This window comes from Ptychodera flava (genome assembly GCF_041260155.1).
Source record: "Ptychodera flava strain L36383 chromosome 3 unlocalized genomic scaffold, AS_Pfla_20210202 Scaffold_26__1_contigs__length_13983176_pilon, whole genome shotgun sequence".
In the NCBI taxonomy this organism is placed as follows: Eukaryota; Metazoa; Hemichordata; class Enteropneusta; family Ptychoderidae; genus Ptychodera; species Ptychodera flava.
In genome coordinates, this window is record NW_027248280.1 from 5,225,460 (window position 1) to 5,240,357 (window position 14,898).

Consider the following 14,898-nt stretch of genomic DNA (forward strand, 5'->3'; position numbering starts at 1 on the left):
CTCAGATTTGAGAGAGGAGTCGAGAGCAGAATACGTGATCACATCTTTAATACTAAGGGAAAGGAAACACGCCATGTGTTTTTCAAATACATTTACAGTGCCGATGGAGAGGAAAATTACAGACATTAAATCGTAAATCATGTATACAAGACAATGTAACTTAAAAATATAATGAGGTTCATTTTTTTCTTACCAAGACGATGTCGGAGAGGCGATCCATCCTAGATTCTATGCCATCAGGCACGATACACGGCTGAGTCAGGAGAAGGCTGATTTTAAATGTAGGGAACGCTTTGGCACGCTGCTAGAGATTCCAAATCAAGAGACACAGCAGTTTATGGAGGGATGGATTGCATCCAAAACCGTCAACGATCTCTTCTATCTGGGCTTCCGACGTGACGGCGAGAGTGGTGATTGGGAATTCGTCAACGGTACATTGGTCAGATATTTCAACTGGAATCCCGCAGAGAACGACGATGACAGCCAGGCATGCGCAGTGGTGAGGTGAGAGGCACTTTCGTTTATTTCTAATTGCAGAAACACTGTAAAGAGGAAATGTCGAAAACGAAAACGATGAAGGTCTTGCAATGTCCACTTTCAAGAACGCGTCATTACCTGTAACTAGGGTACCTCACTATGGAGTATTCTAGTCCAAGGTCATTACCAAAATAACTGAATACTTATTTTACTCTCACTGTTGCTGTAGCCGTGGCGCTGATTACAAATGGCTAGATTATGGCTGTGAAGGAGGTGCTAACTTTATATGTCAGTACGGTGAGTTATGAGATAAAGTAAAGTTCTAACTTTTGATTTATTACATTTTTCGTGATTATGCTATGTCTAGAAAAGTTCCATTTTTTCGCTCTCAAATTCTGTAGAAATACATAGCGTTCAACTTTTCAACACAGCATGTGTGTGCAGTATCAAATATTATATCATGCGGCCCAGTATATTTATGGAGCAAATACAGCGATCTAATTGGTTGATACTTGAAAAGAACCGTGGTATATTCGCGATATATCACGGCTGGCCCACCCGTGAGCTCTTGAGTAGAGAAAAAATCCTTTTTTGACGTTCCACGCCAGAATTTTTTAATATACTGTTATGATGTAATAGTAATAAATCACACCCAGCAACGGTATACCACTCGATTTTGACTAGTTCACTTCATATATGCACTCGCTATCGGTCTTGCATATAAGTCGTGAACTGGTCAAAATGTCGTGGTATACCATCGCTGGGTGTGAGTTTATTGCTTAAAGATTGTTAACAACTGAATTCTATTCTGGAAAAGTAATCATCTGTCGACAAAATGTATACTGTACTCAACGCCTCGTTTTGGCCAGGTTAATACATTGCATGTTGCATTTCAACATACTACAGGTGAAAATATAAAAATGTGCAAGCGATGGTCACGTCGATTCTTTCATTCATACTATAGGCAACTTTAGACTTAAACGACATCACAGTGTTCGTGACCTCAAATGCGCAGTTCCAGTGTCATTACGTCAAAATACAGGAAACACTTTTACAGTCATGCTCAGTTTAAATGTGGCAACATTTTGATTTTCAGACTGCCATTTCGAGACGGGATGGTGTGTGCACGGCACTATCAGTGATGTGGAACCACATTCCTGCCAGTGTGTTTGTGAAGACGGCTGGAAGGGCGATTTCTGTGATGGTAATAATTCATAATAGCTAAGGTTACGATGCCCAGAGTTACAGGTTCTCATGGTATACCGGATTGGATATCACATTCATTATGAGTGTAATCTGTAAACCGGAAAACCAGTGTGACAAAGTGAAGCATCCAGACACCTAGTAGCAATTAATATGTATGAGATTTTAAAATAGTCAGGTTCCATGAGACACACGACATGCTTGCAGGTGTAAACTTCAAACCTTGAGAGCTGACGGACATTTGTGGCGTATGTTAATTTATGTTGACTATTTCTACCACGGAGATCAGTTAAGGATTTCAATATAGCGATAGAATACTAGTACTCTCTGTGAGAAACAAGTTTGGGAGATTTGCATAAATAGCACCCTCTACAGGCTATTGGAAACGGGTACAGATTGAGGCCAATGAGAGTTGGAATTGTTCGTAATGCTCTTAAAATTGAAAACTATGAAAGATTCAACATTATATTATAACCAAAGTATAGTTCTGAGAAATACGGTAGTAGTGGCATGTTTGTTATAGTAAGACATCAAGAAAATATTTCGTAAAAAAAAAATTTTAATTAATTACCATACTGGACAAGAATGTATATGATCTATGGCTCATAGTACCATACGGTCTACCATTAGACATTTATTCTACATTTAATAGCAGAATTATATGCGTAAAATGATTCTTCTGAACTTTTGTATTTTTCTTTCGTTACCGCACAGTAATGGTGACTCCCAAAAAATCTATCTATCAAAGCGTTGGCCAGACCTTGACTTTTGAAGACGCTAGAGAATACTGCGAAAGCTTGAAGGGAGGGAGACTGCCGTCCGTCTCGGAGAAGTCATCTCACGACCAGCTTGCCGAGTATCTCAAGAACAGCGCCATGGAGGGGCAGACAGTTTACATAGATTTGGCCCTGGGCAAAGCATTGTGGGAAAACAGCGACAGAAAAACTCCGCGCAGTATCCAGTGGGCGATCGGCGAACCTCGATTTGGACACAACTGTGCAGTTGTCAGGTATTCAGAGAATATTTCAATTATCTAATTTATTAATATATGAGCTTTCTATTCGACGACGACAACGATACTTGCGTCAGCGTAGATACCAAAGCATTACAAAAATGCACATTCTTCAATATACAACATTCACTCTCGGCCTCATCAATGAAATGTACCTTATAGGGTACATCCGCAGTAGGGTAATGTATGATATTTCTGTTGAACAGTATTTTTGATAAGATTTCTCTTCTTAACCGGCAAAATGAAATAAGTGAAATCCAAAATCGATGAGCGGTTGTTAATCACGACGTTCATAACTAATGACGATTGCATACAACGCTCTACCGCGATAAATGTTTCTTCTCGGCTGATACAGAGTGGCATTTATAAAAATAATCATCGGTTGCCTTATTGTGGAAATTATGAATTTCGCCTTATCCGCATTTTTTCTGAAATTGTTTTTCATTTTTTTTCATCAGCTCGAGAACAGACTACAAGTGGGAGTCTGTGGAATGTGATGAACAGCACGATGTCGTCTGCCAGTTTTGTAAGTCATTGAATTACATGAAGTTTAATTTGTCATCCCACTTTAAGGAAAAGAATTTTCTTTCAATTTCAAAGTCAATGACAACCACTCATAATCTTCTTATCGGCTTTGAGAAACGAACGAGAAAGTTGCCATCTCCGTCATTGGGAAAGGAGAAACGAGTTGCTACAATGGTGATGATGACGAGGAGGAGGAGGAGGAGAATAAATTAAATTGTGCTCAGTCAAAACAATGTCAATTTTGGTAGAAAATACCTGCTTATCTGGGAACTTACAAATGTGAATCACGCGAGAACAATCTATTTCACACAGAAAGTGTGACTTTCCGAATTCATCTGCACTATTTTGTCTTCATCTGCACTATTTTGTCTTGTGACAGCCTGTACTAGGGCGGATGAAGAATGGTGTAAACATGGTGACGTCGTGATCAGCGGAGATTCCTGCGAATGCCAATGTTGGCCAGGATCTTTGGGCGCATATTGTGAAGGTATTCTACAGCTCTTGTTAATGTCGGCCGTTCGTCGTTAGTTAAATGTATTATTTTCCTGTACGTACTACAAAAGCAAGAGTTAGGTTGCGTTATTTACTTGAGCTGTAGTCAAATCATGAAATGAAGCAATATACTCGGCAAGAAACGGTTTTGAACACAAATTTCATTAGTTTCGCTTCTTCCAGCGTCAGTATGTTACTTCTGTACATCATTGCCAAGGGGATGGACTACTGGACCTTGGGAGGACGAGAACAGAATGCTGACATCCGGAATTCATTTCACTTTCTCTAAAAAAATGAAAAATTGTTTTTTGCGGCATTTTTCGAATTTCCATAGCATTCATACAGTTTTATTTTCAAATTCATAATTTTTCATCGACCGACCTCCATGTACATATTTTGTAAAACTTAGCATTGGCTCTTGCTAAAAACAAAAAAAAATTGAGAATTTTTTCTCTGCATACCCGAAGATCTAACCGTCTATTTCCATACATTGTTATACATCTTGATAGCTATCTACCATTGGGAATGTATACAATTAATATTTCACAATGCTGATAAAAAACATGTCTGTCTTCCTATGAGCCAGGAATTATTCCTTCAGATCTGAGCTGAAGTATCACTTTTGCATCATTCAAACACACTCTCAATACCAGGTTCACTTATTTTTGGCAATGCTCCAGCTTATAAGTCATAGCTAATGATACTTCCACGAATGGTCCTGTCCCGATTACCGATCATGGTAATTTCTGTCAACAAAGTTTTTGGGGCCAGGCTACGGAATGTTAAAAACTCGTTATAGAATAAATGCATGACGTCAACTTGAAATATGATAGACTTTATGTTTTGGATTTCTCTGATTTTATCTAAAGGCATTCGCTAACGATATATCGGGTCTTCGAGAATCACTAACACTTAGCTAGAACGAAGGTCAATTACATCAATTAGGCGTATGTAAGTTTAATTTGGTATTGATTTGATAATCAATATATTAAAGCAATCGTAATAAATTGACCAACTACGAGTACCAATAGATTCATTTCCGCAGCTGTATGATCGTCCGTTTAATCGATTGTAGGTGTTACAAACATCTTATCTGTTCGTTCAAACTCACTTCTCAGAATTCGACTACGATGACGTGTTGAAAAAGACCATACTGTTTTATAGCATTCAACGGTCAGGTAACCTGACTGATACAGGAAATAGGATCTCGTGGAGAGGAAATTCTGCGATGGACGATCGTGGTCTGGAAAATGAAGACCTTACAGGAGGCTGGTATGATGGTAAGACAGTCCCTAATAGTCATCTGTAAACTCGATGGCCAGACACGAAGCGTCTGCAAGTCTGTCTATATGCATATATATAACTGTATATCTGTCTATCTATCTATCTATCTATCTATCTATCTATCTATCATTGTCTAATTATCTATCTAGCTATCTGTCTGTTTATCTATCCATCTATGTTTATGTATGTATGTATGTATGTATGTATGTATGTATGTATGTATGTATGTATGTATGTAGGCAGGTAGGTATCAAGGTAGGAACGTAAGTCGGTAAGTATTACTTTAACATTCTGTGTGTATGTAATTGTCGATGTCTGGGCAATTTTTCGTGTAATTTCAGCTGGTGATCACCTGAAGCTTGCACTCAACCACAACCAGAATGTCTGGAAACTGGCTTGGGGATTTTATGAATTCAAGGAAGCTTTCGAAGCCGCCGGTCAACTCGATGAAATGTATGATTGTCTCAAGTGGGGTACTGACTACATCATGAAGCTCCACACCAAACCCAACGAGTTTTATGCAAAGGTGAGCGGAACTACAGCGTTTCGTCCACGTAGCACTCGCGTGTTATGTAGCAAAGCGATATGCCATTGTCAAACGTGTAGCATTCTGCAAATCTGCATGCACTTAATAGGAAGTGCAAGATATCATTTGAAATAAGACTGATTGTACTCTTTTTCGTATACCGCCACCTGTTCTGTACTCGGTCACAATTAAACAAACAAACAACTCTTTCACGGCAGATTGGTGATGCAAGCCTTGATCATAGATACTGGGGACGTCCAGAAGATATGACAATGATTCGTCCCGCTCAGCAAATTAACACCACGCATCCCGGAAGTGACGTGGCGGGTAATGGCGCAGCCGCATTAGCAGCCTCATATCTGATATTTTATAACGTAGGTATGGGACTTTTGCATTCAGTGCAGGTGACACAATTTACTTTATTACAACACGTTGTGCATCGTTGTTTACAGGACAAAAAATATCTTGTCATTATGATCATCTTATATAATATTTGATTTGAGGATTGTCTGGTAGACAAACGGTAGAATGCGTCTCGGGAATATATATTTGGACTCTCAAACCTACCACTTGTGAGGATTCATTTTGAACTTGGAGAAAATACAGCATTTTTTAGAAAATCGAAAAGTTTACTTTGCCTCAAAGTTATGTCGGCCATTTTGAATTTAAATGCCAATGTAATTTGTCTCTCTGGAACCAAGATTTGCACGGCGACCCCTGATTGTGTGTTTACAATTCTAGATTTTGAAAGTGAACAATCAAAAGTTTGTTTGAGGCAATTCTAAGCTAAAATTTAAATGAAATTAAATGGCGTCTAAATCCATCGGCAGGCACAACCTTACTTTGATTGTCATGTACATAAATACCACACAGCGTATTAATTTATTGAGTAATGAAGCAACGAATTGTAAACTTTACAATTAATTTAAGATCCACACTACGCGGAAGAGCTGCTGTACCACGCTGGACAGCTGTACGACTTCGCTAAGAACTATCGAGGAAAATGGTCAGACAACGTCTGGACGAACCACTATAAGTAAGGGAACTCTGTGTGTACGTGTGTGAGACGAAGATACTTTTCCCGCGTTTTAAAGTGTGAATTGTCTGTCGAAAAAATAGTCCCCACGTCCATAAGATATATTTTGCAAAAAAAGAACAGCTGTCTTTGCTAAACATCCTTCGCCCTTATTTGTGTCAACTTTAGACCGTTTTTATTTCCGAGCATTATTAGAGTCGAACTTTGTCGTAGAATGCAATAAACTGTTCCAAAATCTAGCCATAAAAGGATAAATCTTGCGGACGATTTTTCTTCGTCAATTTTTCATTACTGTTTGCTTGCAGTGACCTTTTCATGCGTCGTAACATGTAACATGTTTATACACCCCTCAGATTGGAAACTTCCACCATCGATAGCGATATGTTATCGCTATCGTTTGTGGAGATCATTACAAACCTTCCATTGTCGACGGAATGCTTAATCACAGAGCGGAATTAGTTGTTTGTTTGTTCGTTGTCCACCGTTACACCCGACGTACGCATTCTCTGTTAACCAACACTGTACAGGAGCTCTTCTTACGAAGACGAACTCACCAATGCAGCCGTGTGGATGTACGTGGCCACGAGTAACCATAGCTACCTTGAAGACGCTGAGCGGTTTTACGATGAGTTCGGTCTCCACGCAACGCAGAAAATATTCAGCTGGGACAAAGTCAACGTTGCAGTACAGGTATGCAAATATTAAACATTAAACAATCAACTGAAGGTATAAAGGAAGGGTGGTTTGTTTAGTATAGTAAGTTCGAATTTTACTGACAATCTTTACCCTCGTAAAATACAAGGTTCAATTTTACAAAGGGGTTACTAATGTTTTTTTCTCTCAAAAATAATCATAAGGCATGCTAACTAGTCTTTGAAAACACACGTACATCTCATTAACTGTCTTTGGTGGTTTGTTGTCCACTCCTGTTCAAGTGGCGGGTAAATATGTCATGCTTCTGATCTTCAGCTTATGCTGTACCTGAGCACAGATAACACAACGTATTTGGAAGCCGTGGAGGACTGCCTCAGTAGATGGTTACCGGGTGGCAATACACCGTACACTCCTAAAGGCCTAGCATGGCTCCGCGGCCAACCATTGAAGAAAGCCGGTATGTCGCATGGAAGTATTGATTTTCAAAACGAGAAGAGGTTGAAAGGTCGTTTAGATATCCTAAATGTTGAAGTGAACTATTTACATTTATAAGGCTTCCTCCGTGAACTCAACTCACGCTACTCAAAGTTACACATTGACGGTGGATAGTCAAATAGCAAGGTTTTGAATAAACACAGAAATCGGTTTATCATAAATCCGCCCTTGTCATTCAAAATTCTGTAATTATTGTCGTAACCATATCCACGGAAAGCAGTACTACGGCAACCGCATTGCACCGAACAACATCGACACTTAGTTGAACCTGTAAATGAAATGTAAAGATTATTACTTGACTTTTTTAGTCACATGAGTAATTTAAATCATCCACCTACACGTCATACTAATAGGTAAGAATAGAAATTTTCCAGTTGAAATTTCGACTCAAACAACTGAGGAGTGAACTTTATTCTTATACCGCCCTCTAGCGGATATGAGTTTCATAGCGTTAGTAGCAGCCAAACACGGAATCCACACCGAAACGTACCACGACTGGGCTCGAAGTCAGATCCACTACATACTGGGCGACACTGGTAGGAGTTACTTGGGAGGTTTTGGTCATAATCCACCTCGCAGGATACACCACAGGGGAAGGTAAGGTTATGTTGTTGATGAGTAGTCGGTCAAGATCTGTTGGACGATATGGGTTGACTGAAATTGAAGTTCCAGTCATCGTTACGTATGAGAGTGTAAGGTTTAATGGCATCGTATTTACAGTGAGACTGTGTAACCGTCAACAATTGTGTGGTTTTGAAGGTAATATACAAGTGACCCAGTGGTGTTCTATACCAGCAAGATTGAGTAAATTATTATAAAAACAAGTAATGTTCAAAGAGTTAAAGAAGTTAACATAAAAAGTAATGTATTTTGTGCTTATACTGCATGTTGGTAGTTCGTGCCTCGAAAATAAAAGACTTACCAAAAGCAAACGTTTCAATATTATCTTCCAAAACCAAGAATAAAAATCGAGGGTCACCGTGCAAATTTTGGTACAAAAGAAAAATTTACCGATATTTGAAATTCAATATGGCTGCCGTCTCAATGCCGTAAAACGAAATTCCCGATTTTCACAAAAAAATAGGCCAGTGAAAGCTTTACTACCTCCATAACCTTCAAAATGAGCCCCCATAAGCGTAAGGCTAAGAAAATATTTTAAAAATTCGAGTCCCAATATTGTGTCCCTGAGGCGCATTCTACCCGAATAGTGTCACAACGGAGAATGTAGGCTGCAACATGTGCATAGTCTTGATCAGAGCCGACAGGTGTGAAAGAAAGCAAACGGACCAAATGTAGTCGAAAAGTAATTGGTGACAACATCCTTGATTTTGGGTGGCGATATTCCGTTAAACTAACCATACCGAGAGTAAAAAAATAACTGTTAGGCCTACACTAACATTCCATTTTGAAATACTTTCACCTACAGCTCCTGCCCCGATATGCCGGAATCATGTGGTAGAGATGAACAAGACAGCGAAGACGGCAATCCCCAGGTGCTGTACGGTGGGCTAGTTGGCGGACCGGATGAGAAAGATAGATACTTCGACTACAGGAGGAACTGGGAACAAAACGAGGCGGGCATCATCACCTCCGGCTTCCAAGGCGCCATCGCAGGTAAATAAAGAGACACAGTTCGACAGATTGCCTGTTTGACTGTATGTCAATCTTTCTCTCGGTAAAAGATTGATGAGTGGGTGGATGGAGGGATGGAGGGATGTATGGATGGATGGACGGGTGGATGGACAGTTCACTCGATGACTGGATATATGAGCGGGTGGATGGCTGACTGACTAAATGAATAGTAGGGTTGATGGCTGACCGGCTGGTCGATTTGATGCATGGGTGGAAGCCTTTTACTCATCCTTCCAATCAACTCGTCTCTTCATTCCATCCACCCCTCAGATAGGGTGGATGGAATAAAGAGATGGGAGGACTGTTAGGTGGGTAGATGTGAAACTGCTTGGGAGAACGATAGATAGATTGATTTAGATGGGTGGATATGTATTTATGGCTTATGTTTATCCACACGCGTTTAATGTACCGGAGCCCCATCTTAACTTATCATGATGAAGGGTTGTTGAAGCGATCGTACTGGGGGCGCTCTTTACCATCCGACAAGTCTCGTCATACAAGCGTCAATTCTAGTCTGTTTGGCACAAACTTCACATCATTTTATTATTTATCCTATTCAGGTCTTGCTGAATCAAGGAACATGAAAACTGAAGACGGCTAAACACCATGCTAACATTTGTAATTGAATACACTGATCTCCAACCAATACTTTCATAGTCATCGTCTACAATCTCTTTTGTTGAGCAGCTTTTTAAGCTCTTTAAATGCAAATCAGATAGATACAATTTATCAACCATCAACGATCGGTAGCAAGTATAATTTATCGACCATCAACGATTGGTAGCAAGAAATAATTTATCGACCATCAACGATTGGTAGCCAACAATTCACGACACTTGTTAAAATTTGATGTATAAATACATCTGCTTGACCGCGTATCAAAACTACAGGTGAAGCTAAATGTTTTAGTCCAGAAGTGCAGTTTTTGACGTTTGATAGCTGTACAATGTCTAAAATAGGGACAACGTTGAGTATTTTGCTGTTATTCCAGATACAGAAGTATAAAACTTATTTTGGGAAATAAACAAGGGTGCATAATAATTGAAAAGTGTCTTGACTTTGTTTTTTCATTGTCAGTATTGATGTTCGTAGGAGTTATATCGAGTTTACAATTTTGCATCGTAATTCTCTTTAAAGAAATTTTAAATACGTGAACCTGGTGCCGGGTTGTATGTGCATTGGCGCCAGAATTATCTCTTACATGTAAGTAAGGGGGCGCACTTTCAGTGTTCTTCAAGTGGCATCTCCCTGGCCCTAAGCCTAGATACGTAGACCTATGAAATAGCATCCAAAGCCATCTGTGCGCGGAATATGCGAAACCCTTACTTTAATCGACTGAACTGTGTTTGGCCTGATAACTACCTGAACCACAGACACTGGAGGGATTTTCTACCCTCTATTCTTAGACAGACAAAAACACAAACAGATACATCGCATGTCCGGCTGTCTATCCGATGAATCTAGCCATCAACCTTTCCTAACACGCATGCGCACACTCATGGACATCTCCACAATCGCGTCAATGTTGATGTACACTGTGTCAATTCTTTAATGCAATAGAAAGTACATCAGAAAGTTTTCATCGGAATATAATCGCGCAATTCAATTAAGTGACACTTTCAAACAGAAGATTACAAACATATTCAAAATATAATATCTTTCCTCTCTTTAAAATTCTTTTTATCCAATCAAATTTCTGACGCCGTTAGGTTCTTTCATATAGATCACGGTAAACAGCTACACACATGGATGAAAATGATAGTCCATGTTGAGGATAGTAATTAAAAGTCATATGTATTATCCTTTTAATTTTCTGTTGTGATAGTGTTTTTCATTTGCAACCAGACAATGCAAGACGTTTTGATCAGGAAACCTTCGCTGTAGCGGATGATGTTTTTTTTTTGCTTTTTTAGCTTTTTTTTTCAAATGACATAGAATATGAATCCGATAATAATATTACAGCTAATATGAAGGGAAAGGACAGGCTCGTATACACATATAACGTTACGTGATGTCATGACATGAAAGTTTGAAACCAAAGTCTTACGATCACTAGTTTCGGTCATCCTACATAAAACATTTCCATGGTGTCACATGCGAGAGTCGTCGCCGCCCTGAGAAGCCGTACAGACACAACAAAAAGTACAAAAAATTTCTTTTACCGCGATGAATCGATGAAGTTGTCCTCTTTGATCGTGAACGAAATATTCTTTGATCTTATCACGTGACTGGAAACGTCTAGGAAGATTTGGAGTTGTGTTTTGGTTGTGATTCGTGACTTTATAAAGAAAGGATGCTGCTTTGCTCTGCAAGACAGCAATTTTTGAGTGGTCGATGTGACAGCGCAACTACCGGATTCGTGTCCAGAAAATAGCTTATTTAAGACAGCGCATTGTCAGCTTTCTGTTCGGACACTCTCCACAACTTTACCAAACTATTCGTTCTAATTTCGGAGTGCTTTTTCCCCAACTCATCAGGTCAGGGTGGATTATAAAATTCTCATCGCACATCCGGGAACTTAGGGAGCACCTTGAAGACAGTGAGCATACCGGGCGAGTAAGGCGATAACACCCGATCGTGCGTGACCGACAATTTCGGCGGGATTTCCATGGTAACGGCGAGACCACGCGGCCACAGTAACCTCTCCCTGTTCATTTCCACCCGGACACACTTCATAGTCTCGGCGATAATCAGGAATATTCCGTAGTTGCTGCACACGTAGATGTTATTCTCTCTATCCACAGATAATCCCCTCGGAGGGACAATAAGCTGATCTTCTAATCTAATCTCCTTCAAGTGCCGTCCGTCCACATTTAATATCTGTATCCGATTATTTCCGGTATCCGATACAATGATGTCATCAGAAGAGTTCACGGCCAGCAGCCAAGGGTATATTAATTGGCCGGGCCCGTCGCCTTGGGAACCAATGTTGGAAGAGTAGCCACCATTGGACGTATACACCCTGATGCAGTGTCTGTCCCAGTCGCTGACGAGGATGTTACCATCTGACGTCACAGCGATCCCAGAAGGCCACACAAGCTCTCGTTTGCCGAAGTCAAGCTTGGTTGAACCGTCCTGGCTTGAAATGACGACAACGCGTTTGTTTCTGGTGTCGATAACGGCAATATCACCCTGGGGCGTGGTCGCCATGGGGCCGGGTATAAAACCATATTCCCCCAGAACATTAAAGTGGCGCTTGTAGTGACCGTCGTCATGGAAGATAACGATACGGCGGGTTTTCTCGTCACCGACAGCGATGCTGCCATCCTGCGTGATGACAACGCTGCTCGGGCACTGCAAATAGGTTTCCCTGCACTTTATGATTCCGACACTCAGTATCTTCTGCAACGTGAAAGTCGACGGATAGATAACAGCGCCATCATCCAGACCGATGCTCATTTGCGATTTGTAATTCCAGCGGCGGAGCTGTGGAAGTAAGCCGCATGTGTCGACGTTGCTCAGAATACCTGCTGTGACGCTGAACGGACCACACGAGTCAGGCATGTCCAAACTCTGGTGAAATGACATAAACTTTCCGTGTCGATAGGTCTTGGTGTCCCCAAGCTTCTTCCTTTTAAACAAAGCGGCTGGAAGTAATGTTTCTCCTTCTTTCTGAGGCAAAGCCGTTCTAAAATGACCTTTTTCGCCTTTGCTCACCTTAACGGCCTTTATCTTTTCATTGGATTCCCTCTTTTCTGCTTCACTGCTTTCCGAAGCCAGGTGGCGGGAAACCAGCTGCTCTTTATGCAGAAATTCTGTCGGGGGCACGACCTGTTGGACCGGCAGACTGCTCCACTGGCGCATGAGGGCGATCTTTTCGTTCCTGATCATGACCATGGTCTTTGCTGTTGGCTTGCTCGCCTTCTTGTCGCCGGCCTCGCCTTCGGACTTCAACTTACGATTTGTGTCGAGTCTCACTTTGTCTTCCATGTTCAAGGACAGCGGCTTCGACATGATTTCTCCTTGTCGCGAAAATCCACGAATACGATGGAGCCAGTGTTCTCAGCTGCTCTGCTGTAAAACCTTTACTGCGAAAAATATCAAAATAGCCGTTACATAAAAGATGTCGTGATCTGGCAAGTTACTCATCGTCATAGCGATCTCAGTTCCATGCGATGATTCGACGGAGATGTCACGATTCGCTAGTCCCTTCAATTAATGAGCGGCACCATTCTCCCAATCGTACCCGCGATGAGAGTCTCCTCATCTGCCGGCTATGGTCTTCGCCGTCGGATGTTCAGCAAGCTGGAAACCGGCTCAGTTTCCCTCATTATCGTCGCAGCTAGTTCGATCCCCAACTCCTCGTGTCGCTCATGCTTCCCTTAACAACCATTCCCTTCGCCTTAAACAGCGGTAAAATAGCCTGCAAGAAATGGAAGAGACTCCTGTTGAGCGACCGAACGATTACTATGAAGGGGTGGTTGGCTTGATCGCGTTTGATAGGCGATGTAAGTGTATAAAGTGTATAAATAATTTGAGCATGCGAATTATGTATGTTTATAGGCACACTTTTTGCCCGGATAATTTCACGTTTACATGATCTCTGACGGTCCCCATTGGAATGATAAATTGTTGTAATTCATTTTACACGATATGATCAGTACCCAGTTGCGATTAGCTCGTTTCCATACATGAAAGATACAGTGAAAGAGAGAGAGCTTTGAGCACGACTCACGCACTATTTATAAACTGGGTACAAGACCTCAATTCCATGTAATGGTTACCAAGGTAACACATTCGATCGGTGACCGGCGCCAGGGTAAATATTATAGAAGATGAAGGGGAAACAAACTAAAATGTTAGGGCTCTTTTAGAGAGGGCAGAACAACTTAGACTATGAAAAAATTAACCTAAGATTAAAAAATAAAGGAAATAAATAAATAATTGCCTTTGTCTTAAACCGACAACCAAGCGTCCAGGTGCATTTTAGGTCTTATATTTGTATATATAATGCCTGTACACATCCGGGCAATTGAAGTATACTTGTAGTCAGATCTCGTGCAGCACAAAAGTAACAGTAGCCTAAATTGAAATTCCGGTGTTTAAACACGAGATTTAGCAACAATTCCCGGTCGTCAATATTGAGGTGACTCTTTTACAAATTAATCAGTCGACGGCATCTAAAAAAGCTTCTTAAATGTGGTCGACACAGTTGACGACACGGTTCACTCTCCATCGTTTGCTCGCGAACGCGGGAAAACATGGTCGATACAGTTACTTTTTATCGTCTGCTTGCAAACGCGGCAAGGCGCTAAAATTTTAATATGAGACACTTCCTTCGTTATTTTTGGCTGAATGCATCTCATAAAAATTAAAAATAGACCAGAAAGTAAAGTAAAAAACTAAACTGGTGGTAACAGGCGACCATATTTCTCTTTTATCGCTGAGAGTACGTGAAGGCAGTTATGTAGGTGGCGTTTACCCTGAAACTAGCGTGTACTTTTTACGCTAACAGCAGGATGAATTAGAAGAGATAACATTTATCCCCGTCCTAAAATGCCCATTTATTCGGATGCGGTCGTCTCAAAATCGCCGCAAAGGAAATTATTAGTCTTTGAAACA

At 40.8% G+C, this 14,898-nt stretch overlaps 2 protein-coding genes across 2 annotated transcripts in view; one reads left to right on the plus strand and one right to left on the minus strand.

Annotated features, from left to right (window-relative positions):
• Positions 1 to 10,384, plus strand: part of LOC139126051 (uncharacterized) — a 35,770-nt gene extending 25,386 nt beyond the window's left edge. Inside the window, exons 29-43 of the mRNA XM_070692112.1 lie at positions 198 to 504; positions 707 to 774; positions 1,574 to 1,681; positions 2,395 to 2,689; positions 3,151 to 3,218; positions 3,597 to 3,704; positions 4,828 to 4,989; positions 5,335 to 5,519; positions 5,738 to 5,897; positions 6,450 to 6,555; positions 7,083 to 7,245; positions 7,525 to 7,666; positions 8,136 to 8,301; positions 9,131 to 9,318; positions 9,897 to 10,384. Of these exons, the coding sequence (XP_070548213.1) occupies positions 198 to 504; positions 707 to 774; positions 1,574 to 1,681; positions 2,395 to 2,689; positions 3,151 to 3,218; positions 3,597 to 3,704; positions 4,828 to 4,989; positions 5,335 to 5,519; positions 5,738 to 5,897; positions 6,450 to 6,555; positions 7,083 to 7,245; positions 7,525 to 7,666; positions 8,136 to 8,301; positions 9,131 to 9,318; positions 9,897 to 9,937 (2,267 nt within the window). The 3' untranslated portion in view covers positions 9,938 to 10,384. The remainder of the gene's footprint in view (positions 1 to 197; positions 505 to 706; positions 775 to 1,573; positions 1,682 to 2,394; positions 2,690 to 3,150; positions 3,219 to 3,596; positions 3,705 to 4,827; positions 4,990 to 5,334; positions 5,520 to 5,737; positions 5,898 to 6,449; positions 6,556 to 7,082; positions 7,246 to 7,524; positions 7,667 to 8,135; positions 8,302 to 9,130; positions 9,319 to 9,896) is intronic.
• Positions 10,385 to 10,855: 471 nt separating this feature from the next.
• Positions 10,856 to 14,898, minus strand: part of LOC139126053 (B-box type zinc finger protein ncl-1-like) — a 30,619-nt gene continuing 26,576 nt past the window's right edge. The window contains exon 2 of the mRNA XM_070692113.1: positions 10,856 to 13,699. Within this exon, the coding sequence (XP_070548214.1) occupies positions 11,836 to 13,290 (1,455 nt within the window). The 5' untranslated portion in view covers positions 13,291 to 13,699 and the 3' untranslated portion in view covers positions 10,856 to 11,835. The remainder of the gene's footprint in view (positions 13,700 to 14,898) is intronic.